The sequence below is a fragment of the Lytechinus pictus genome, chromosome 1 (genome assembly GCF_037042905.1).
Source record: "Lytechinus pictus isolate F3 Inbred chromosome 1, Lp3.0, whole genome shotgun sequence".
NCBI classification, from domain to species: domain Eukaryota; kingdom Metazoa; phylum Echinodermata; class Echinoidea; order Temnopleuroida; family Toxopneustidae; genus Lytechinus; species Lytechinus pictus.
In genome coordinates this window covers 9,070,947-9,095,358 of record NC_087245.1, presented here as the reverse complement: position 1 = coordinate 9,095,358, position 24,412 = coordinate 9,070,947, and the positions used below count along the sequence as shown (strand labels likewise).

The 24,412-nt window shown below is 35.1% G+C and overlaps 2 protein-coding genes across 7 annotated transcripts in view; one reads left to right on the top strand and one right to left on the bottom strand.

Moving 5' to 3' along the window:
* Window positions 1-24,412, top strand: part of LOC135153222 (uncharacterized) — a 1,173,865-nt gene that overhangs the window by 493,859 nt on the left and 655,594 nt on the right. The gene's annotated exons all lie outside the window — the stretch shown is intronic.
* Window positions 970-24,141, bottom strand: LOC129256972 (solute carrier organic anion transporter family member 4A1-like). Of its 6 annotated transcripts, none has more exons than XM_064095332.1 (13): window positions 23,290-24,141; window positions 14,376-14,527; window positions 11,993-12,248; window positions 10,599-10,783; window positions 10,052-10,145; window positions 9,328-9,427; window positions 8,372-8,493; window positions 7,351-7,605; window positions 6,977-7,172; window positions 5,494-5,650; window positions 4,630-4,805; window positions 4,008-4,072; window positions 970-3,640 (listed from the first exon to the last, which is right to left on the bottom strand). In XM_064095332.1, exons 3-13 carry the CDS (start codon window positions 12,216-12,218, stop codon window positions 3,366-3,368), a joined length of 1,851 nt encoding a protein of 616 aa, XP_063951402.1. In that variant the 5' UTR covers window positions 12,219-12,248; window positions 14,376-14,527; window positions 23,290-24,141; the 3' UTR covers window positions 970-3,365. The 6 variants fall into 6 exon arrangements, with proteins under 6 accessions (XP_063951402.1, XP_063951423.1, XP_063951384.1 ...); XM_064095353.1 differs by having other exon boundaries at window positions 24,046-24,067; XM_064095314.1 differs by having other exon boundaries at window positions 23,477-23,954.

Sequence of the window (24,412 nt, the reverse complement as noted above, 5' to 3'; positions counted from 1 at the left end):
AATAAATTTGTGCTGCCCCGCTGGCTTCGCTCGCTTCCAATGGTAGGTATGATGGTTCGGACAAAGGGACATCACTCTGGACATGGGACGCGTTGAAACTCAAGGGATGACCGGAAGTGTCCATGACATTAGCAAGAATACTGGTGTTTTCTTCTCTGCTCGCAACGCTCTCTCGCATATTTCCTGTGGTTAAAACATGTTGGTGTCTAGTCATTCCCCAACAAAAAACATTAAATGCATGAGTGCACCAATGTACCAAATCTTTCATTTTCAATGCTGAGGAGCTTCGTCTCTCTGCTTGCTCTCGCTCTTTGTCATACATTATGAAGAGCTTGATTCCTAAAGGAGCTAAATCCAATTTTGACCAAAATTGATTTTTTTTTTAATACAAATAACTATATGTATCTTAGATGTGGGAATTAAATGCAACATATCGCATTTGAAAATTTTGTTTGAAAGGTTGGTAAAAATTGATTTCAAATTTGAGTTTTGTTCCAAAAGGAGCTAAATCCAAAACAGTTTTGTTCCAAAAGGAGGTAAATCCACGATACGGTTATCTAAAATTTGTTATTTTTCCTATTTTACATTAAGTTATACATTCATTTTTTGGGTACATGTTGTGGATACAAGTTCACAACGTCAGTGCAAATTTTGATGAAAATAACAGAATCTTACAATTGTTATGAATATTATTGGATTTAGCTCCTTTTAGAATTAGATATATAGGAAATTCACCGTCCTTAGAAAAGATAAAAACTCTTCATATATATATATATATATATATATCTTGTGTACATACACGATACAAAATCATGATAATTGACCAACAGAAGGAGATCAATCAATTTAAAGTGTGCTTTCCCCTGAAAATAAAAAGAAAATATATATCACTCGGCATTTATAAAGTGAAATCTATTTTTTAAAATAATTTCAAGTGTAGATCGGAAAGAGAAATAATACAATTTCAGATAAGTTAGCTTACTACAGCAGCATTCGAAAATGCCATTTTTAATATAAAGATTATATAGTTCATTAAACTCTCCAAATACAATATACAAAAATATGACCCATGGGCAAATATTTACAGATTATCAGTACTGTATCAAGGACTCTCGCTAGATAAAGAATAATTAATCTATTAACATATACAATTATTAGTACCTTTTACTGGTAATACTGTAAATCAGCTTCAAAGAAGTAAAATTGATTTGAATTATTAAAGAATCAAAGCGATGACACTACTACTAATAATGATAATAATACTGATAATAATAACAGTCATAACAATAACGGTAATAATGATAAGAACAAAGAAGAAAATTATGCTAATGAATATAATGATAAAATGACAATGAGAAATAATACAGAACAACAATAAAAATATCAATAAAATGAAAACAATAATAAAAATTGAAATAATGATAAAAATATTCATGACCTTAAAGAGTATGTACAACGAAATAGTTAACTTTTCGAATAACTATATTCTTGATATTTTTTTAAAATTTAGTATGTACATAAAAGGTTAAACTATTCAATATCTATCACTTGAACACATTGGATGCAAAATCCGGATAAAACCTCTAAATATTTCATTCTCATTCAATTATTGATGTTGCAAATGCGTTTGTGGCATTATGCAACTTAGTCATCAACTTCAACTTAATAATGAATGAGGTAAATAATCTCCAACTATATTCGGAAGTAAAAAACGACATCAAATAGCTATCTAGCATTAATTTAAGAAACGACTCCATGTACTTTTTTAGGTCACGTCCAGAATGACCACCAGAAGGTTAATCTTTCTAACAGAAAATAGTGTTACTATATTATGACCCAGTTATCTCTTTCCTGTTATCTTTTAATGGACCCACAGACAGATTTTCATATGTATTATTTTATACTGTTTTTTTTTCAACATATCAATCCTTATATTTCTATCTGATTTATATTACTTTGTATTATGTTTGAATGGAAATTATTGAATTAACTTTCCTTCAATGTTCGTCTCCTCTCTCGTCTTTGCCCCCTTACTATTCTTGATATATCATCAACGGTCGTTTCCGTAACCGTCAGCATTGGGTAATGATAATAATAATAGTAATAAATGAACATGATCAGTATCAGAATATTTTGATAGAGGACAAGAGGACCCAAGGCTGAAGGAGATGTAATGTATTCCCCTACCAAATCAAATGAATCGTATAATGTACATTATAATCCAGTAATTTCCTTTACAAATATATTTATTTCTTGCCTCTTTTTGCATTCCTCTTTCACCCTTTCCCCTTATATCTTACAAATATTTTTGCAGTTTCTTTTTTCCACCCCATGCCCGTGCGTTTGATGTCAATATTTAGAGATGAATTGATCATCCCATACAATACTTTCACATTATATATTTAAATATAATCAATGAGTTATCCCTATTGGCATCCATTTATATGAGACTATCATAACATGGATGAGAACCTTATCCGTCTAAAAGATTGAAAATGAAGCTCTACAAGAAAAGAAATAAAAATCAATGTCATACTAAGTAATCTTCTATACAGGCTGCACGACATCATAGTACTGCTTGAAATATATATACACAATAGTCCTCCAACAATTTTTGTACAATATGCTAAAGTCAAGGATATCATTTTGATATTTACGATGTTTACTATATTGATTAAGTTACATATCTCTTGAGGTATTGAGGAAAGATTAAACAGAATATCAGATATACTGGCAGGTGAAGAGGTATTTTAAACATTTTAGGTCTTTTTAGGCCGAAACATTTGTCGTTTCTGTAAGATTTTTAAATAGACTATCATCATTGTATATCATGTTATCACGACAGTGCTTGATTCATTATATAAAGTAGATGTATTGTCAGGACTCGAATCAAAAGATACGTAAGTCTCCAGTTAGATTATGGTTTGTCATTTCATCTTACGTTTCGTTCATAAGAGACACATGGATACCATGTATCACAGTCATTATCATAACAGGTCATTCATTTTTATGCGGTGACTAAGCCGTAGTGTACATACAAAGAAAAATTAAGAACCTTTCCGTGAATATGGGTTCAATAAGACTGTTAATCTCAACTTTGATGCAAAACCACATATTATGGGACATATCCCCTACACTCGTTGTGTGGTCATAAAAACATTACGCGTAACCCGATAATTCAACAAAGTAATCTTGGTAACGTGGTGAATCAAAATATGTGATGCTGTGATAGATGGCGCCACACTTACAGTCATATTTATGTGCGTTGCCTGCAAGGTCCAGGACGTTTTTTTTTTTCCACTCTATAAGGGATTTCAGTGCGTTTCGTCGTATAATAATAATTGAAATTATGATTTTGATGGTATTCACGCAACAGTATCTAATTCATCCTGGCTTGCAAACTCTTTATTCATCCCGCCCTCAAGTTCTGATTGTTTGCTTGGGGATTTGTATGATACTAGTGCGAGAGTAAGGCATATAGCGGCGATGAATTCACAACTGGCACTGAGGATCAGAAACCCCCTAGCGGAGAGCTTGTTGTCATACAACCAACAGTTGGCCGAGCCATCACAGCTAGACTCCCATAAGAGACACGAATTATCCAGCAGTAATCCAAAGATAATGGGACCAGGTACAGAACCTGAATAAGAAAAGAACAATAATAAAGCAAATAAGTGAGGAATTTTTTTTTTATCTACGAATTATCCATAGAGGTCGAGTGGTTCTCTAACGTTATTCATAATTATAATAGGGGATGTAGGGTTAAAACCAGCGTAACCCGTGGCCGAGTATTTTTTCCTATCCTTACTCTATATTTTGGGGAATCATGAACACCCACAAGAGAAGAAGGGTGTGTAGTGTTTCATAAAACAGGTTCACCAATGACGCAGATACAGACAAGTTCGTCTTCTTATTTGGTTGCTACGATGAGCACGCACGTAAGGATTCCAAGTTCCACTTTGAACTGGTGTTGTCGGATACCTCATAAGCAATATATAGGTTCTTACCTAGCAACCCGTAGATCAAAGTCTGGATGCCCATGGCAAACGCCCTCTGACTGTGAGGCACGCATCTAATAAATAAATAATAATAAAAAACACGTACTGATTATTCAAAGCATACACCAACCATAGTTTCCTTACTACCCCGTTGAAGGTGATGGTTTACATTTACCTCAGTATTCGATTTACGATTAGAAAATATTCATTAAAAAAGGATGGGCTCGTCAGTAAATGTCATTATAATCTTTCTGAAACGAGCAATGCAGTAGTACTATCACGTACAATCACGTAAAGGGTTGTTCAAAGAGACTGCATGGGAGCTTGGATCCCTTAATAGGAATCCCAACATTCCCGCTATTCCTGTGCCCTCTCTAGAATAAATAAAATGTTCCCGGTGGTGTCTGATTCAAGGAGGGTAAATATATTAGCGTTGAATAATTGGCCTTCCCCAAAATGATCTATAATTTGTATAAGCGGTAGAGAAATGGATTATTTCCTTGTAAGAAAAATCCAATATATTTTATATTACTCTGTACCATGTGCTCATTTTGTCAACTTGTTCTTTTTTTGGAGGGGGGGGATATATTGTTTTCCTAGGACTGATTTATTGATATTAAAGCTAAATTACCTGATGGTTGCAGTCCACCCTGACACACCCGACACAGCTCCAAGCATGACAATGACACTTAAACCAACAAAATAGAGCCATTTATAAGGGCAGGATGTCGAGCAGGTACCAAAATTCACTGTACCAAAGTCGCTAGGTAAGTCTGAGTCATGGACGCATTTGCACTCGTGTAATAGCTAAGTGAAATACAAAGTTGTATCAGAGGTTGAGTTAAATGCATTCAATTCATTTACATTAGATATTACCTGATAAAAATGTGAAATGTAAAGACATTAATATGGATGTACCATTGCCATAATAAATGACAGTCTATAAACATGAGGAAGTAATGTCTTGGAGTAAATGAAGACCCAGGGTAAATGATTATGAATGTGTCTTATTTATGAATCTGTGAGACTAGTAAATAATATTGAGTCATACCTATGACAGATTGGAGTCATATTATCTCAATCATCATGAATTATTATTAGTTAGAAGAGTAGACTGGATCTTCAGAGTGTCCCGATCAGGATCAGGACGGAATGCTTGTTTTACAATAAAATAATCTGGCATAAAATAGCTATTCTACATAGCTCATCAGAAGACACACTAAATTAGCGGTTCTACAAATCATCAATTTGGTTAATGTAACATTTCTTTAACGACAAAGTTGAATGGATGGAAAGGTGTAATCTCGCTGTTGCTCAAATTCATGAAACCAAGCAAAGATTACGAACTTAAACAATAACATGTAGAGTGGTATAAGATTGAATTTAAACACAGTGAATGACCACCTATAGATGAAATAGATGAAATTAATCAAAACGATGAGCTGGCATGCTGAAGGAACCGTCATTTGATTATTCTTTAAGAAAAGTAAATTACCACTTCACCGCTGGTCAAGAATTCGACTTCACAACCCGCATGGCAGGCCGAGTAATACATGATCCCATCGCTCCCACATACAGGATCATAGCTGTTAGAACACGAACAACGTGAGTTGCATGTAGAGTTCAACTCAAACTGCCCGTCATGTGGTTCGCTGAAAAAGATGAAAAGAGGTGGAAATCTAGAAAAAGATGTATAGTCTGACTTCCACCGGACAACGAATTCACTATCGATCCCCAAACCAACTAATTGTGGAGGTACCGTTGCAGAGTGGTCCTGATGGTCCCTAACTAGACACATGAAAGTGCGGGGTTCGATTCCTAGCTACGGCACTTGTGTCCGACAGCAGACAGTGCTATTTTATCATATAATCAAATTTATGGAAATGGTGTACGCATTCCTGGTAACGATGCTTGCACTTTCTTTGAAAACAAAACAAACAACAATGTATTTGAAATTGCATGAACATTCTGAAATCTTGAATGACCGCTAATGAAACGAGTCAAGAAAATGGAAATAAAAAAGATTTCTGATGGCTTGGATAAGATTGATCGGTTAAGAATCATAGTAATGTCATAACATAAGTGCGATTTATTGACATTTTCCTACATCAGAAAAAAATGAATCTAGTCATTTTCCCGAGCTTTAATCAGGAATTAAAGTTTTAAAAGATTTGCTCACATACGCCTCAATAACAAGGACAAACCATTCTAGTTCAGGCCAAGCAGGACCATCAATAATCTGTTTTGCCCAATTTACATATAAGCTAAGACTTTTAAAGCTAAATGAACTTTATGAATCGCAAATTATTTTATTTATGTACAAATATTTCAATTTAAATTCTATTTTCCATCTTGTTTTAATACTTATTTTATATTTAATAGCAGTATAAATAATTATGTAACGAGAAATTCAAACAAATTATATATACCGTTCTTTCGTTATACGCTTTCTAAATCTACAATTCGTTATAAAGGACCAAACTTGTGGAATAATTTACCCGATACTTTAAAATTATCTGTTACATTCTCATCATTGAAACGTAGATTGAAACAAAACCAACTGTCTACTTATAGTTAATAATTCCAACTGCCTATATGAGGGGGGGGGGGGGGTTATTTCGATGTGTTCGTGTCTGTTTTGTTTGTTTGTTTTTTGGCCACTATTCTATTTGTGTTTTTAATCGTACCATAATGTAGTAATCAAGGGAGTCGGCTTTTACAGGTCAATGGCCTTTCTGACTTCCTACATCCGCTACATTTTATTTTCATTTCTTTTATATTTTGACAATTTTTTATCGCTTATACTGTGATTTAAATTCTTTTACTCCTTTGTTGTTGTATACTTGTACATATGTTTTTAAAGGATGTCAAATAAATGAATTGAATTGAATTGAATTGAATTGAATGGACATAGAAGTCTCAAAGAGGTTTAGCAGGAATCCAATTATTCAATTTGAATGACACTTTTCATGCCATACCTGCTTTTATATTTGACGGTGACTCCAGAGAAATCGACTGTTGGGCAGACAGCAAAGAAAATACCGCATGCTAAGATCGCTGTGTAGGTAGCGATCATGCTCTGCTTCATCAAACCAGGAAACTTCAGATCCAACCGATTGATCAATATTCCGCCGATGAGGGCGCCAGTGATGCCTCCAATGACCGCAATGACACCTGAAAGAATAATTGACGAATCGAGAGAGGATTTCATTTTTGTTGTCCACAAATGAAACATAGCTTGATATTATCAAAATGATATTATCCAATAAAACCATGTAGGCAGACAAGAATAGAATATAAGCCTTAATTAAAGGGGGCACCAAAGGCCATGAAAGTAGCAATCTGGGCTTACCCATAGCATAAGCAGCTTCACTTGGTGTCATAGCTAGTTGGGACTCCAGATACTTGGGTCCGAAGACGGCAAGACCAGCCACAAGGAAGAACGCCGGGACGGAACCAACATTCAAGAACATAAAAGGAAGGTTGGTACAGAGGCTGATGATAGCACGTGGTAATGCTCTGAGTTTGTTAAGTGCCCCTTTCTCGGTTTTGAAATCTTGACCTTTCTGGGTCTCTATTCGTCGTTCTGCCATCACTTTATCTCGCCCTGGAAAAAAAAATGGAATTCTTGAGATACAAAAATATGTGAACACTTTATTTCATCAAATAAAAAATCAGTAACTACAATCAAATAGTAGAAGTGTATGATGCTTGGTTCATATACTTCCGTACACGATCAAGTCCCATCAAGGTATTCTCATCCTAATTGGTCTAGATCCGTAATGTGATCTTTGTGAGTGATCTACCTTAATTGGAGTGATTGACAACTCTCGGGTTGTGTATTCAAATATTCTGGACCTGGTCAACAAATTCAAGTAGAGAGCTTGAGCAACGGCGATCATGACAGCGCGGCGACGACTATTTGGTAGACTGATCTCGATTCCTTGCAGAGCTAGACAGATCAGGCCGAAAATATCTTAATCGAGCTTGACCGAGGTGATCAGTTCGGCAGTAAGAACTAAGCATAAAATTGAAGCTAGCAAATGAGGATGGAATACAAAAATCCATACATGGTCGGATTGTTCCATGGTATAATTCATAATTTTGATCAATGTTAATGGTTATGGTCTACATGAATTCATCATTATCATCGTCATCATCATAATCATCATCACTATCATCACACCTATTATAATAAACAGTGCATGTTCATCATCCTCACCATCACTTCCACCACTACCACTACCACCACCATCATCATCATCATCACCATTATCATCATCATTATCAACATCATTATCATCATCATCACCTCCTCCACCATCACCATCACCACCTCCATGACCACCATGACCATCATCAACTCAATTTACCTGGTAGAGCCTTTGGGAATCCCATGTAGATGAATGTAAACACGAAGAGAAGAATCCCATTCATTATGAAGCCAATCCACCAGGCACCTACCCAGAGAGGACTGGTTACATCGACAGTAAGACTAATGGAATGAAATGAGAATCATAAATTTTAAAATGGCGAGCAAGGTCTACTCATGTTGCGGGCTCCTGGAACCCGAAGCAAACGCTCATTCGAAGAAGATAATGAAACGGTTCCCATTGGTTTATGGTTAGGCCTATTCTGAACAAAATTCCCATGCTACAATGTTCTTGATCAGTTACTCCCACTTTGCGATTGAAACAAATCCTTGTATTGGCGAGAACATAGTTGCTGAGGTTGGCATGCAGAAAGGTATACCAGTAGAACATCAAAGTATGTCATTCCTAAAGTTACACAATGTAACGTAAATTTATGTTGTCGGCATTAGTTTTAAGCCCCGGGTTCCGAATGGACTCAAAACATTTTGATTAACCTTCTGGAACACTGATTTTTATAGGGACTATAAGATTTTTATGATAATTTTTTTTAAAGAAAAGTGTGAATAGAAGGAAGAAAGGAAATATAAATATGTAAAAATCGACTCCCGTTTTCGTAAATATTGTGTACATATCGGTTGCAAAGGCAATGCACCAATATGGTGCACGAATTATCACATATACAATAAATTGCAATTATTATTTTTTAATTGAAACACTGGAGAAAAGATACCTCCAGGGCCTTACAAATATAGGGGGAGGGGGTGAAATATTATTCATAGTAGATGCAATTAAAAAGAAGTCACGTGATCTTGAAAATGCTATACTGCATTTAAGAAACAGCTAAGCAAAAACATGCTAACTAAAAGAAGTATATAGCGGCAGCGATTGCATGAATGACCTGCACGTCTATAGCCTCTTTGAGGCGTTCAAGCGCAGTATTCACAAGACAATCCTACCTGTTTTTATCAACGTTTAGGTCAGTATAGATATTCAGGAATGCTCCCCCAATGATGTAACCAAGTGAAGGCCCCGCCACTGTGACCGCATTGTAGATACCTGCAAAAATATTATGTAATCTCTCATTGAAATTGCATCTCAATTCACCGCATAACGCATTTCTTAACTACAAGAAGTTACTTACAAATTCCAATGTTACCCTCATTGCCAATGTATTGCTCAAGTATTGTTTAGGTGAAGTGTAGGCTAGATCTGGACCTTGCAATCATTTTTTACACGTCCTTGTCTGCGAGCTTTCCCGATGTGATCTTACCCATAATTTTGATAATTTAAAGGAACTGGTTCCATTGAACATTAATTGAGTGTCCTCATCTTTCAAATGATTGCGTCGACAAATAGGCCCTACATGGTTATCAGCGATTGAAGATAATACGTTTATATTTCATTTTATATAAAAATCGTAAAATCGAGTATCATTTTACCAAGCTAAACATAAATCTAGTTTTTGATTCAGTTTATATCACACGATATGCTTTATGATAATGCAAATACTGTATACACAGATCAAGATGATGAATAAATGATAGCATTTAACATTTGTACGTTATTGTCCCCTTTTCGAGATTTCGCTTAGCAATAAAAAAAAATGTAGTGAAGCTCCGTGATTGCATTGAAATATTAAACAACAGCAACAACAACAGCAACAACAATAAACCTTCTTACCCATGAAAATGCCAAATTGTCGAGGAGGAACATTTTCATCGACGTATGCAACCCCAAGTGTGTAAAGAGAAGCAGCTCCGATACCATGCAATACCTGGTTTTTAGGGGGAAAAAAAGACAATATTTATATTTATATATATGGGGTTGGGCCTTTCGAAACTACTGTAATTGTTAATGGAACTTATGCTTTTGAGGGAGGTCTTTTGGTTGCGAACCTCATAAATATCCATATCTTTAGTAGAAAGCGCTTATCGTATTGATATTGATACAACATGCGAAATTAGTTGTAATTTCCGATTCATCTTTAACGAAAATTTGGCGCTGAATTTCGTGTAGGGTCTTCTATACAGCAAAGAATCTTTCACTTGGATATATTATAAATATATGGCAATCGTATAAGGTGTATATCATGAAATTAGAAGATTAATTGATATCATAAATGTTTCATCATGTAGCGTCGCGAAAAGAAAGATTAAATCCCGCTAATATACCATGATACATCTGGCGTCGATAATATTCCCAAAATTCTTCAGATTATGAGGATTACCTGGGCAATAATGAAGAACCAGTAGTACTTTGATAAAGGAGTGTCTTCAAAATCGGTGTCGTCACCTTCATAACCATGGTCATCACAGCTGAGTGTCTCGTTTGGTAGACCACAATAGTCTGAGTCGACTTCTTGATAGACGTAATTCGGGGTGACGAAGTGAGGGATTGCAAAGGTGATAGACCCTGTACGTAATTGGAAAGTTATTACAGTGTCATTATGTTTGATTTGCTTACTGTATTTTGTGTCCAGTAGCCTGTAACATAAAGGTAAGCTATTAATCGTATGCTTGATTTTTACGATTGATTGTACATTGTAGTCAATACAATCAATCGTAGAAAAATGTTCGACGATCACTGCCATTAAAAAGCTTTGTGTTCCTTTGTGTTACTGGACCGAGACCTTCAGCATCATTTAGGCAAATTCAAATCCCACTTGGTTGACATGAGGTATTAAAGATAGAAATGGAAAGCTTGTACAAAATTAGATGCGAATGTGGGACGAGAGAATGAAAACAGTTTCGGTTCAAGCAACGGGTCCAACTTGTTTGAAGTCGAAGTGAATATTGTTATCTTACTCAAGTTAAGAACAGTTAAGGACATACTCTCTGCACAACTTATAGACGTACTGGTTGCGGAGGCCTTTAGGCACTACATATATAGTTGAAACACATAATAGAAGATGATAGAAAATAAAAGGAAATTATTATGTTATCCTGCAACAACTAACAATATCAAATAGATCTAACAGAAAGAAAAATATTTGATTTTGAAAGAAGAAGAATATATAGTCCCTAATCATGCTAATAAAAATGATACGTTTAAGCAAGCCATGTGATATCAATGAAGTATATTTTATTTCATAATGTATGCCTACATTTTGATGTAATTAATAATGTAAAGTATATTTTCATTCCTTTCTGTTGTGCTGCAGAGACAATTTTTGTTTAATAATAATAGGGTTGCATAGAGAAGAGGTATAAACTCTATATGAATAATACATAGTGTATCACACTTTCATCCAAACAATGCACAATTCTTTGAACTTTTCTTGAGGGTCAATGCATTATTATCTTTGACCTGATAAAAAGCAATATTTCAGAACTTCGAAAGTTTTTATTAATACTATTACGTTGGGATAACTGGAATATCATCAATAAATCACGCCCGAGACTCGTGTTTAAACATGACGCCTTCTCTTTACCACAAAAGGCGCCACAACTGCGCCTTACATCTATAGAATGACGTGAAAGGCATGATATATATTATATATGTATATATATATATACATATATATATATCGTGCATATTGCATATCACACACACACACACACACACACACACACACACATATATATATATATATATATATATGTATATTCCATTCAATCTTACCTGCGCAAAAGAGCATGGAGCCAAATCCAACCCATAGTGGACGATGTCCCCTCTCACCCATATAACTAACGATAACCGCCACAATAAGCGACGAAAAATCATAAGCACTTGATATGCTACCACTCTGCACGCTGTTGAGGAAGAAACGTTTCTCTATGGTGGATAGACTGATGTAGACGAAACCAAAAGCTGTCATTCCTTGCACGAGGGACACCAGGCATAACATAAAACAGTAACCCAAGGGCGTGTTGAAGACCTAAGGATACCAGGTAATAACAAAAATGAAATAGCATTTGTTATGATGAAAAAACATTTATTTAATTTACATTTATACATAACTAAAAAAGGGAATATCTAAACAGCAAACGATCAGTGGTTTAAAGGGGTACTCGAAGCAAAAAAAGGTGATTTGAACCAGTGGTATGATGAGCCAAAAAATGTTGAAGGGGTCAGATATGGCGTATCCGTTAAAATATATGAAAAGTTAACAGCGAGCGAGCCAAATTTTCGAAATTTTATTACAAAAATCTAATTTTGTGATATATTTTGACATAATATTTAAAAAATATCATATTTCACACTTCTCTTTTTTCTTTTTTTTTCATTTTCTTTTTTTTTTTGGTCATATTTTTGGGGGGCAAACGCCCCAAGCCCACTCATTTGTAAGCCAGTGATTTGAACAGATAAAGTAAAATCAGACAAACGAAATACTTAAAGTATTATTAAAATCAGACAAGAAATAACAAAGTTTTGCCATTTTAAAATCGGACTTTATTTCGGTGAAATATTTTTATGCAAGTCTTCGTGAATATGCAATGAGAAAGCTAATGATGCCCTATTCTTACTTATTCTTATTATTTTGTTATATGAAATTGTATTTAGTCAAATTTTATCCACCAAGATGAAAAAATATTGGATTGACAACTGATTTGACTTGTAAAATAATGTAGCGGTGACTTATCTTTGCAAAAACTCAAGGGAGACATATCTTATACACACGTAAGGAAATACGAATTAATTACGATCTCATATAATAACATAACAAAGAGTGAAGTGGGGACATGATGCCATCAGTCAATCTAATGAATAATCTTGACGGCGTGCATAGAACTGTTTTCATAAAAATATCAGATTTTGATGAATTTTTCAGAGTTCTGCTCGGGAAATGTTCCTTTTTTCAGATCGGAGGACCCCTTTTTTATTTGTTAAATTAAAAAAATGAGGAACCCTTTTTTTTTTTATTTGTAGCTATATTATTCTTCCGTCTTCATCCTACATGGTTGACATATTGTGTCAGTAATTTTTCTAAAACAGTTTGTAAAGTATTGAAACATTAAATATATACGGAGATAATATTCGTGTCACCTTTAAGCTACCCGTTACACGTTCTCTTTCAACTCTATGATCATGAGTATGTATATGGATCTTACAAGTCTCGGAAGTGATTTGGACGATAAGATTTTTTTGAAAGGTATAAACATGCAGTTTCAAGAAAGCACTGCATGTGTGTAATAATTCGGCAATTGTTAGTGAAAAATGCAATTATCGTACTCTGGCACATGAACATAATGAATTTCATTAATCCTACTTAGCTATGTGGCATAATCATGTGTGACTTGTGTTGAATTTGTACGGTTTTGTTTGTTTGTTCCCCCTATTTTTGGCCGCAAATTAAAAATATGGGCAAATATATCCTTATTTCTTATCCACGCATGTCATGCATATTTTGCTGAACCACTTTTAGAATATATTTTGACACTAATCGTTTTTGTATTCATAATTTCTCGTTTTTCTCTATCGTTTAATGCTAGACACATGTGTAAATTATGTGATTTTATTCGATATATTAACTATCACTACAATATGTAATTATGTAAAATTGAATTAAATTGATAAAAATAAGTTGAATTTTTCGATTATGTACATTACATTAATTTAAAAAAATTAATATAGAAAAAAATGCAATCGCTGTTGTTCATGGAAGTGTTAATAATGAGAAGGGAGAATGGGGGAGAGAGAGAGAGGGGGGGTACTATGATTATGGATCTGAAATAAAGATTTGGAACCCGTCTTGAAAGGGATTGCGATCGTTTCAAATCAAATCAAACATAAAATAAGATTGCTCTCAAATTATGCACTTATGGAACAGAAAATTCCATCAATCTCAATATGAGAGTGATTTATATATATATCGCAATTCTTTTAATTGAGAGTCTGTGAACCAATTAGACACATAACCAAGTTTGCAGGAATTATAATTTTGGGATGTTTCCTTTTACTGTGATAATTAGAGATCAGAATGGTATGTGATTAGAATTTATACTGTACTTTCTGTCCGTTCCCCGTACAGTGTGTAGAAGTACAAGTAGGATTAGAAGGTTACCTGTAGGCAGTTTGGACGGAACCAAAGCCATCCAAATTTTGTGTCCTCGTTGTCATTGACGTCTTGGTCGACGATGTCATCATTCTCAACCTTTGATATGGAGGTCAAACGGGGCTTTTTCTTATCCTCCTTTATCTCCTGACGTTTGGGATCTGAGGGGTTAAGCAGTGCATTGTAAAGTTGTTTCGGTCTTCTCCAACAATCTTCCATTTTGAGAATAATCTCATTTATGAATAACGCTGTCCAAACGCAACAATCCTTATATAAATATCATGAATTTCTCTTGCTAATCTGTTCTAACACAGGCAAACAGACTGTTCAGGATATTCGCAGACAATGTCGGATAAGCCTAATCAGGACAAGTATGTTGTATAGCAGCTCCTCCACGAATCAAGTTTTGTTGCAGGTCCATGGTTTAATCAGAGAGTTGTGTCCCTAGTTTAAATCACTAACAAGTCTTAACAGAAAGGTATTGCTTCATTCCGCGCGCGTTTTCACGTGCGGTGCATCGTTTTTCTTTTGGATTTTGTAAAAGCGTCAATCGAGTGGGATTGGCAAGGCGAAAGTTATGTAAATATAAACGTGCAGGAAAGGAAATAACTAATCGAAAGGGGGAAAACGGGACCCATCGATATTTTTACTTGATATCACTTAGGTGCTTGACTTAAGCGTCCACATTCATTTTAAAAATCCTTATTTTGCTCGAAGGGGGTTTATTACAATTTTCCTGTAAAAGTCACATTACCCCACAGGTAACAAACTATGGCAACATTTCATCCAAATAATAATCCACAAAGCCCGAATCGATTTATCTCGCGGGTTGTAAATGACCTGCAAAACTGACGTTAAGCTGGGGTTAATCCAAGGAAGATAACAAAAAAAGCAATGAAGCGCAGGATAGCTCATGTAGTGAACTGTACCCTCGTGAGTACCAAAGAATACAAAAGACTAGGCTTATCGCGGGTAGTTTTTGTTGCTTATATAAAATTACAATGGTGGAGGTTGTCCAGTCAGGGAAAAAGAAGATTAAAAGTGGATTGTATTCAATACGTGGGGGTATAACATAACCTCTCTCAATAAGTCAGTATACAAAATTTAATAGAAGTGCAAAGAAAAATCAAAACCGACAAATCTATAAGCCCCAGATTCAAGACTCTGAATTACATTTGGGTAGTAGGCAGTAGCTAAAAACAGCAACAAACCGCTACTGATAAAAAAGTTGGCTCACGGTCAAGTTCAACCAATTAGGGTATCCTAACAGAAACATTTCCTGCCCAATTAGGTCTTCGCCAGTAGAAAGATTTCACTTGTAAATTACCTGCACGATCAGGATTTTAGACAGAGGCGAATCCAGTGTTTCAAAATGGGGGGGGGGGGGTGTACCAACAAAAGTAAAATGCCGTTGCTCGTAATTTGTTTTTTGTTTGTTTGTTTTATTTTATTTCTGCGTTCACAATACATTATCAAAATTTTTTTACATTGTTTGCAATATATAAAACAATCCATAATGTTTACAACATAAACATAATAATTAGAAAAAAAAATGGTTTGGGTATATACTTCACATTACATAAAATAGAAAAAAATGATTTGGGCATATACTTCACATTAGGATGATAATAAAAAGCAGCATAAACAAATGAACGCAGGAGACCGCCATCGTGAGCGGTTAAGCTTGTAGTTGATGGCGGCCTCATAAAAAGGGTTCGTGACTAAGATCGGTAATTGCTGAACAAGTGGGTGCGATGCAGGTGCAGGTGCGGGTGCTGTAAATAGCAGTATAATTATTGTTATTATTTTTAATTTATAGTTTTTGGTTGTTAATGAGAATCAATTTGAAGTGTCGGATGAATAAGATTGAATTATATTTTTTTTAAGAGTTGATTTTAATGAGTATAAAGTAGAACAAGATTTAATATTGTTTGCAAGATTATTCCAAATGTCTGGACCATGATGTCGAATTGATTTAGAGGTAATTAACAGTCTGGGGTTTGTGAGATGAAAGTTTCCAGATGTACGAGTTGGGTAGGTATGGACAGAACTATTGAACTTAAACATGTCATCAAAAGACGATGGGAGTAGATTATTGATATACTTAAACATAATGATAGCTACTTGAAGAGTGTACAAGTCGGCAACTTTCAGTGTTTTCTGTTTGAAAAATAAAGGGTCAGTGTGAGCCAGGTAATGCGACCCTGTACAAATGCGAATAATTCTCTTTTGTAATCTAAAAATAGAAGTCAGCTTTGTAGAGCCACAATTAGCCCAAACAACGTTACAATAGGTTATGTACGGGAGTACTAAGGAATTATACAATAGGAATAAAGTTTTAAGAGGCAAGATAAATTTTAACTTAGAAATAATTCCAATGCTTCTTGAAATACACATTGTAATATGGTGCAGATGCTCATTCCAAGATAAAGCTTCATCTATGATGACCCCTAAAAATCTAGAGTGCGTTTTACGTTCTAATGACTTGCCGTCAATCTGTAAGTGAATTTGAGTGTTAGAATTATGAGAATGATGTTGAAAATATATGTAATGAGTTTTTTGTGTGTTCAGAGATAATTTGTTAGCTTTGAACCACTGTGATATTTTATTTATTTCATGATTTAAAATATTGTATAAGGAAGTGAGATTTTTATGAGAAAAAAAAATATTTGTGTCGTCAGCGAATAATACAAAAGATAAAATGGATGATGTATTAATAATGTCATTTACATATATTAAAAATAATAGTGGGCCTAAGATGGAGCCTTGAGGGACACCACAATGAACTAAAAGTGAATCAGAGTCGTGACCATTAAATGAGACGTATTGTTTTCGATTTCTTAAGTAATCTTTAAACCAAAGAAGGGATTGACCCCGTACGCCATAATAGTTGAGTTTTGAGAGTAGAATGTCGTGATTAAGTGTATCGAATGCCTTACTAAGGTCACAAAATATCCCAATGACATGTTCTTTGTTAGCAATGGCGTTTGTAATTTTGTCATAGATTTGAATTAATGCCAAGTTTGTTGAGTAATTCTTCCTAAAGCCATATTGATTAGAATTTAGCAGATTGTGTTTGATAATGAATTTATAAAGTCTATTATATACTATTTTTTCTAAGATTTTTGATATAGTTGGGAGAAGAGAAATGGGGCGATAATTACTAATTTCATGGGGATTGTCTTTTTTGAAAATTGGATTGACTTTGGCAATTTTGAATAAGTCGGGAAAAACTCCTTGTGATAATGATTTATTAAAAATGTTACTAAGAGGATTAGCAAGTGGGTGGATTATTTCTTTTAAAAGAGACATACTAATTATATCATGTCCATGTGATTTTGAACTGTTAAGAGACCGTGTAATGTTGATAATTTCAGTGGGGTCCGTAGGGTTAAGAAATATAGAGTGTGGATTTGGTTCGTGGAGATAGTCGGTGAACCGCGCATTAGGGCTATTAATTTTGCTTGCAAGTTCGGGTCCGATATTTGTGAAAAATGAATTAAATGAATTTGCATGAAGGTAAGTGTCAATTTTAGAACCATTTAAAGTCATATCATCAGTAGGAGGGGGGTCTGTCTTTGTTCCCATTACCTCTTTAATGATTTTCCAAGTTGCATTAGTGTTTGAACTGGCATCCTTTATTCTATTAGCATAATACATTTTACGGGATATACGAATTAATTTTGTCAATTTGTTTCGATATACTTTATATGTTTTTAAGTTAGTTTCGGACGGTCTGCGTAAATGCGACTTGTAAAGGCGATTACGTGTTTGTATTGATTTCAATATACCTCTTGTTATCCAGGGAAGTTTGGGGATTTTTTTTCGATTATTTTTAATTCTACCTATTGGGATATTCTTATCATAATAATGTTGTAATTTATCATTAAAGTGATTATATGATGTGTTTGCGTCATCTTCATTATAGACATCCTCCCATTCCTCAATTATTAAGTCTTGTTTCAATAATTCAATATTACGTTTAGATTCTCTTCTATATGTATGTTGGTTAAATGTTTTAATGTAAGGTAGTTTTAACTCACAGGTTAGAAAAATGGGTAAGTGGTCTGAAACTTCAGAGCATAGAATTCCACCTATCATTTTGTTGTTCATGTTATGTACGTTGGAAAAAATGTTGTCAATTTGAGTTGATGAATTTGGGCTGATTCTAGTGGAATTATTTATAAATGAATGGAAGCCAAATGAGTACATTAGTTTCATGAAATTGTTTGATTTATTATTGTCGACTGAGGGTAGGAAATTGATATTAAAATCACCAAAAATAAAACAATTTTTATTTTCATTACTTATTATATGGAGATATTGCTCTGTTTCCTCATAAAAAGAATCAAAATTAGAACCTGGTGGTCGATAGATTAGACCTATGACGACATTTTTAAATTCTGTGTTTTCAATTTCAATAAACAAAGACTCAGCATTTAAGAGTTTCACATCGGAACGGATCTTAAATTTTAGTTTTTCGGCTATATAGAATGCTACCCCTCCACCTCTTTTTCCTTTGCGGTCTGCCCTAATCAGTTTATAATCTGGTAAATTAAACAAATCTGGTGAATTTTCATGTAGCCATGTCTCGCTAATACCAATAACAGAAAAGTTGAAATTGTTTAACGTGTGCAAGAGATTTTCAAAATATTCAAAGTTTCTATTCAGACTTCTTAAATTTGCGTGTAAAAGAGAAATATCATGATTACTACTAAATATGTTGTTAAATTCTTGAGGTGTGTAATATTTACTGTTGTGTGAATTTTCTATTAAATTGTCAGGAATAAAGGAGAGTGAATTCATCCAAATTGATGAAATGTAAAGTACCAGAGATTATGTAAAGGGATATACTGCGATCGTGCTTGTGGTGAGGGTGCATGTGTGTGTAACTGTGGTGCTGATGTGCAGTTAATATAAATGAAAAATATGTCTACAAAAATTACAAGACCCATCTTGGTCAGCATATACAATATAGGATGCAGAACGGCAGAGCTCAACCACCTAAGTACATAGATACATGAGTTGAGATCATTACACATAAATAATAAACGATCGTAAGACAAATGAATTAAAAGCAAACCCATAAATATGCTTACGGATTTGTATTGATAGTCAAAGATCTAGTATGTATTAATTGGCATGATAAAATCACTCCCATTAATTCCATGTATTAACACAGAAGGCGTAAAGTTTGAATAGCCACGCCCTCCCTGATCAGATAGGTGAATGTTTGTGTGCTAGTTTAATATTTATGGATAATTATGCGTATGGGCCTGTCTTGTATTGGGAAATAATGAAGTTTGTTTCGAAGCGCTTATCTATCTGCCTTGAAGTATTCGGTCACTTTTTCTATGAAACAAACGAAAAATGTGACCAACAAAATAGAAGGTATTCATTTGGGTAAATGAAGGTATTTTCATCGTCACTTCTAAAGGGGTAGGACTCAAGAGGGAAAGGAGCCATGAGTTTAGACAGGGTATTCTTTATATACATTCCTTTTTTTTAATTTGTATGTGCCTACTGTGGGTTGTGGCCCCTCGACCCACGCCTGGTAGTAGGAGAGAGAGTTGGTCTTAATTAAACATTATTGCTCTATAATGCCATGCAGATTCATGACAAAAACATTGATGAATCCAAATTTGGTTGTCCATAATAAGGGCTTCTAAAGACGAACATAAACATTTTCAATGGGTTATGAAATGAACCAGCATCGTTTATATGTCAGTAGACGAGCGGTTAGGAACCCAACCCACCAGTCAGAAATTACCATACAAACCGGCACCAAAACTGACTTGGTCTTAGTGTTTCAAACACCCACATACAACCCATTGTCTCGATCAATGAGAATTTAAGGAGACTAACCAAATCAGGTTGGCTTATTTACTGCATAAATATCCATCCCATCGCGCATGACATGCACGAGGTAAATTGCATTTTTGAAAAGGCGATTCTCATGATTACCATTCGAGTCTGTATTAACAGCCTTTTACTGGAGCACGGCCTCGATCACGTCACTTTAATTCAGATAGTTTTTAACAAGGTTATAGAACTGTTTGTAATACAGTGCGTATAAAAAAGTTTACACTTTGAAAAAGCCCTGGGAATTAAAAAATATACAACATGTGGGCAATTTTTTCACACATAATCTTTGGTTTGGGTCTCATCTATCCAATGAAAGTAAAAGTTTTGACAGAATGTTACACTTGAGTGAGCACTGTCCATTTTTGTAAAGCTCGCAGAAATCTGTTTGCGCAGAAATGCTCGTTTTCACGCTGTGTCGAGGAGAAAGGGCGAAATCAAACTTTACCTGCGAAACATTTCTCATACATTTCCCTTGCACTTTTAGTCAATTGAAATAAAACGGATACATTCAAGCATTTTGTAGCAATTTTGCCACCCAAATTTGAAATTTCAACACTTAATAAGCACAACCTTTACCTTTTTTGTGCCAGCTGGATCTGAGGACATAACTGAATCTGAAGAAAAGTTTATATCAGACATCTCCAGTATTTTTTCACTAAGTTTTTATCATTTAAAGTGGGTTTACATTTCATTTTTCATTTAATACTTGTTTTTCTCCACACTTTTCCCAGGCTTGACCATGATTAACAAAATGAAAATCAAGCCTAAGCCATTTCATGTAAATCACAGCTCAGTGTAAAGCAAATATTGTCACGATGGCGTCGGTGTGTGGGGGAGTGGGGTGGGGCGCATTGCACTCTTCAGAGTGTTTTGAGCAAGGAAACAAGTTAAAAAGGTAAAATATATACATAAATCAATTTTACTAGCTAAATTCCATGTGTTCTTCATGATTAAGGTCTAATTTTATTCGCATAACTATTTCAAAGTTCTGCGTAAATCATTTTTTACTAACTTTTCAAAATTAAGTGGTGCTCACTCAAGCGGAAATATTTTTCGACAGTTATATCGTCATTTGCTTAAATGGATCTGTACCAATGTTAAAATGTTAAAATGTCTTCAGGATATTACAAATGTATAATTTTACAGGACTTTTTATAAGTGTAAACTCTTTTATGATACGCACTGTATAGTATCAACAGATGTCAGATATGTTTGATAACAATTTTATTGATTGACCTTGAAAAAGTTACTATATATTATATTACCCAAAATGGGGAGAGAAACTGAGCTTTATATATATATCAAGTTTTAATCTTAAAGTAGATAGAGTGCGATTTCTATGGTGGCCCTGAAGGGACATCGTAAATAGACCAAATAGCGAATATTGACGACGAAAATCGAGACGAAATTCACAACGTCGCCAATTCCGTCTTCACGACATCGTGCATTTCGTTAGTCCTCGGTAGTCTTCAACAATTCACGACGTCGCGAATTTCGACGTGAATTTGTTTTGCTTGCTTGGGCGGTCCTCGTACAAGCGCCAGAAGACGAGTCGATCACGTGCATGTTGGCATGAGCTTGGCACTGAATTAAGAAACGAGACACATCGATCTACACTGTTAGAAAATTTATCCTTAAAATAAAACAAGTTCCTGCAGCAGAGTATCGAGAACACCTGTAATCTTACCAGATTGCGTAATCTTACAGGGAATTGGTATTTGGTGTATGGAACCTTAAAAATGTCCTTTAACATGTTTGATAAAACACCCTTTTCCCCTTTTTAAACAGACCTGTTCTGTTAAATTGCAGAAAATTCCTATTTTATGAATTTACAAAATGATTCTGTTATTGCTTTTTGCAAAATCTTCTTTCTTTTGTCTGTAAAATCAGTTTTTTTAACAGTGTAGCCTACCGGTAGTCTGTAACAACTTACTTAGAATTAGATCGTCTAGGCGATGGCAGCCTTAGATCTAACAAATCTACATACTTATTCCACTTTGTAAAAAAAGGATCATGATTCGAAGTTAAAACCTACAATTTTTACATAAAGCATGGTTAAAAATCTCGGCAAGAGTTCCATATGCACGTACCGCAACTGAGCAAGCAAAACAAATTCACGACGAAATTGGCGACAAAATTCGTGACGTCGTGAATTTCGTCGCCAATTTCGTCGTGAATTTGGCGACATCGTGAATATCGTCGCGAAATTCAAGACGGAATTGGCGACGCCGTGAATTTTGTCGGCAATATTCGCGATTTGGTCTATTTGCGATGTCCCTTCAGGGACACATTAGATTACAGGGCTCGCCCAAGGAGCCAGATGTTGCAAGGCGTGCAACTTTAGCTCTTGACCTAGGCGCCAATTGTCAGAATAATAGCATTTTTTCTGAAATGCGCCTTCCAAATCACACAGTTTATTGTTTTGTGTTATATTTTCCGCCCATTTAACATAACGTTGTAGCGGAACTTGGCAAGGAAGCCACAGCGGTTTACTCCATATACAATGAAACCTAGTTATTCTTGAAAATTGCTGGTTCGTGAATGAAATTCTTTTTATTTTTGCCAACTATTTACGGTGGCTTCCGACAATCGGGTCGATAGTAAAGTAATACTGCAGGTGCATGTTCTCGATATTGTCATTGTCACAAATTCTACGGAATTTGAAATGGCAATAAAAATATAAAAACGGTAAAAGTTATATCCTTACTCGAAGGAAGAGACGGACTATGTTCGCTTTCACAAACCAGTATGCTAGTATGATCTTTTAGTATAATATCGTTCAGATGTTTTAAATCAAATAGTTTGTTACTTCAAGTCAATACTGATGTCGCACCGGGGGGGGGGGGGGGGTGGCAACTGCCATTACAAAGTGGGCACCAAGCTTGTACAGTAAAGTGAAAGAATTGTTTTCACGATCGGGCTGTACCCACATACGGTGAATGGGGGTATCCAACTTGCCAAATTCAAATGGCGTACTTTTCAGTAAGAAAGGGTATATCATACCGATATATTTCAATACTATAGTATCTCCATGTGAATGTATATCATATCATCTTACATGGTACCTTTCGCCTTATTTTTTTTTGTCCTCAGTCCTTTCCCCCTTTGTTCACTGGGATTGGGGGGATGGGTTCCCCATGAACCCTCTGATACAACGTCCTAGCAGAATGTAGTGTTATGTGACACCAAGAGATTTCAGATCAAGTGTTCCCTCAAGGATGGAGTAAAGAGTAATATTATCGCACCTCTTTCTCCTCGCCAAATGGCCAATGCCAACACGTTATCCAAAAAACAGTTCTGATTCATTCGCTTCACACCGACCTATTTTGCCCAATAGCTTATAAAATCACAGGTTCGGGAACATTCGTTCCAAGCATAGAGCTATATGTTCCGAGCATGCTAAATATTTACAAGATTCACAAATCATCATCCACATTGATTCTCCCTCCACGCTTTCAGCAATGATAATTGTTACCGTCTTTCGCATTTCCATGACGTCATCCAGAGAAAATATGTAGTTTTCGCTTCCACGAGGCATGTCAGATTCGAGAACATAGAAAATGTATTGTCAAATGCCTTTTATGACCATAAGCAACTAAGAAATATTTGGTCTCAAATCATAAGAGCAGTTTCGTCCTGGACTCAGGACAAACGGCATGATTTCGTCATTTCAAAATAGGAAGAAATTGCTGTTCCGTTTCACAAATTTTCGACAAAAGCCTCCCAGCTGTATATTGTCATTTGATGGGCATATTTTCTGTGTTATGTCGTGAAAGCAAAAACTCCTAACAGCGTGGGGAACGAGGCAACAAACCCTTCTTCTACAGTGTGAGACTAAAAATTTACACTTTATACAATTCATGAATGCTAGACTGAATCCTACAGCGTTCTCGAGATTACCGTCCTGTATTAAATCCTAGGTGAGGACAGAAACGTTCCAAGAACGTTGAACACTACCATAGAAATCAGTCGAGCATACACATACAGACGGGACAAATGAGGCCAATGAAGTGAGAATTTAGCCTTTGGTCTATATGTTATCGTGTCTAAATTACCATGAGAAAATGCCGTCGACGGAAAAAAAGTATCCTAGTTTTAAATGTGAGCAATTGGAATCGAGTTTAGATTTAGCGTTCTCGGAAATCTTCCCGTCCTGTAATGTAAATAAATGTGCTAAAATT

Bases quoted from the DNA above. Each gene is read 5' to 3' on its own strand.
- LOC129256972 (XM_064095314.1), bottom strand. From the start codon at position 23,537: ATGAATCAGAACTGTTTTTTGGATAACGTGTTGGCATTGGCCATTTGG. The intron at 10,146-10,598 runs GTAATCCTCATA...CCTAAAAACCAG, and splicing joins GGTTCTTCATTATTGCCCAG to GTATTGCATGGTATCGGAGC. The intron at 4,806-5,493 runs GTAATTTACTTT...TATTTCACTTAG, and splicing joins TCTTGACCAGCGGTGAAGTG to CTATTACACGAGTGCAAATG.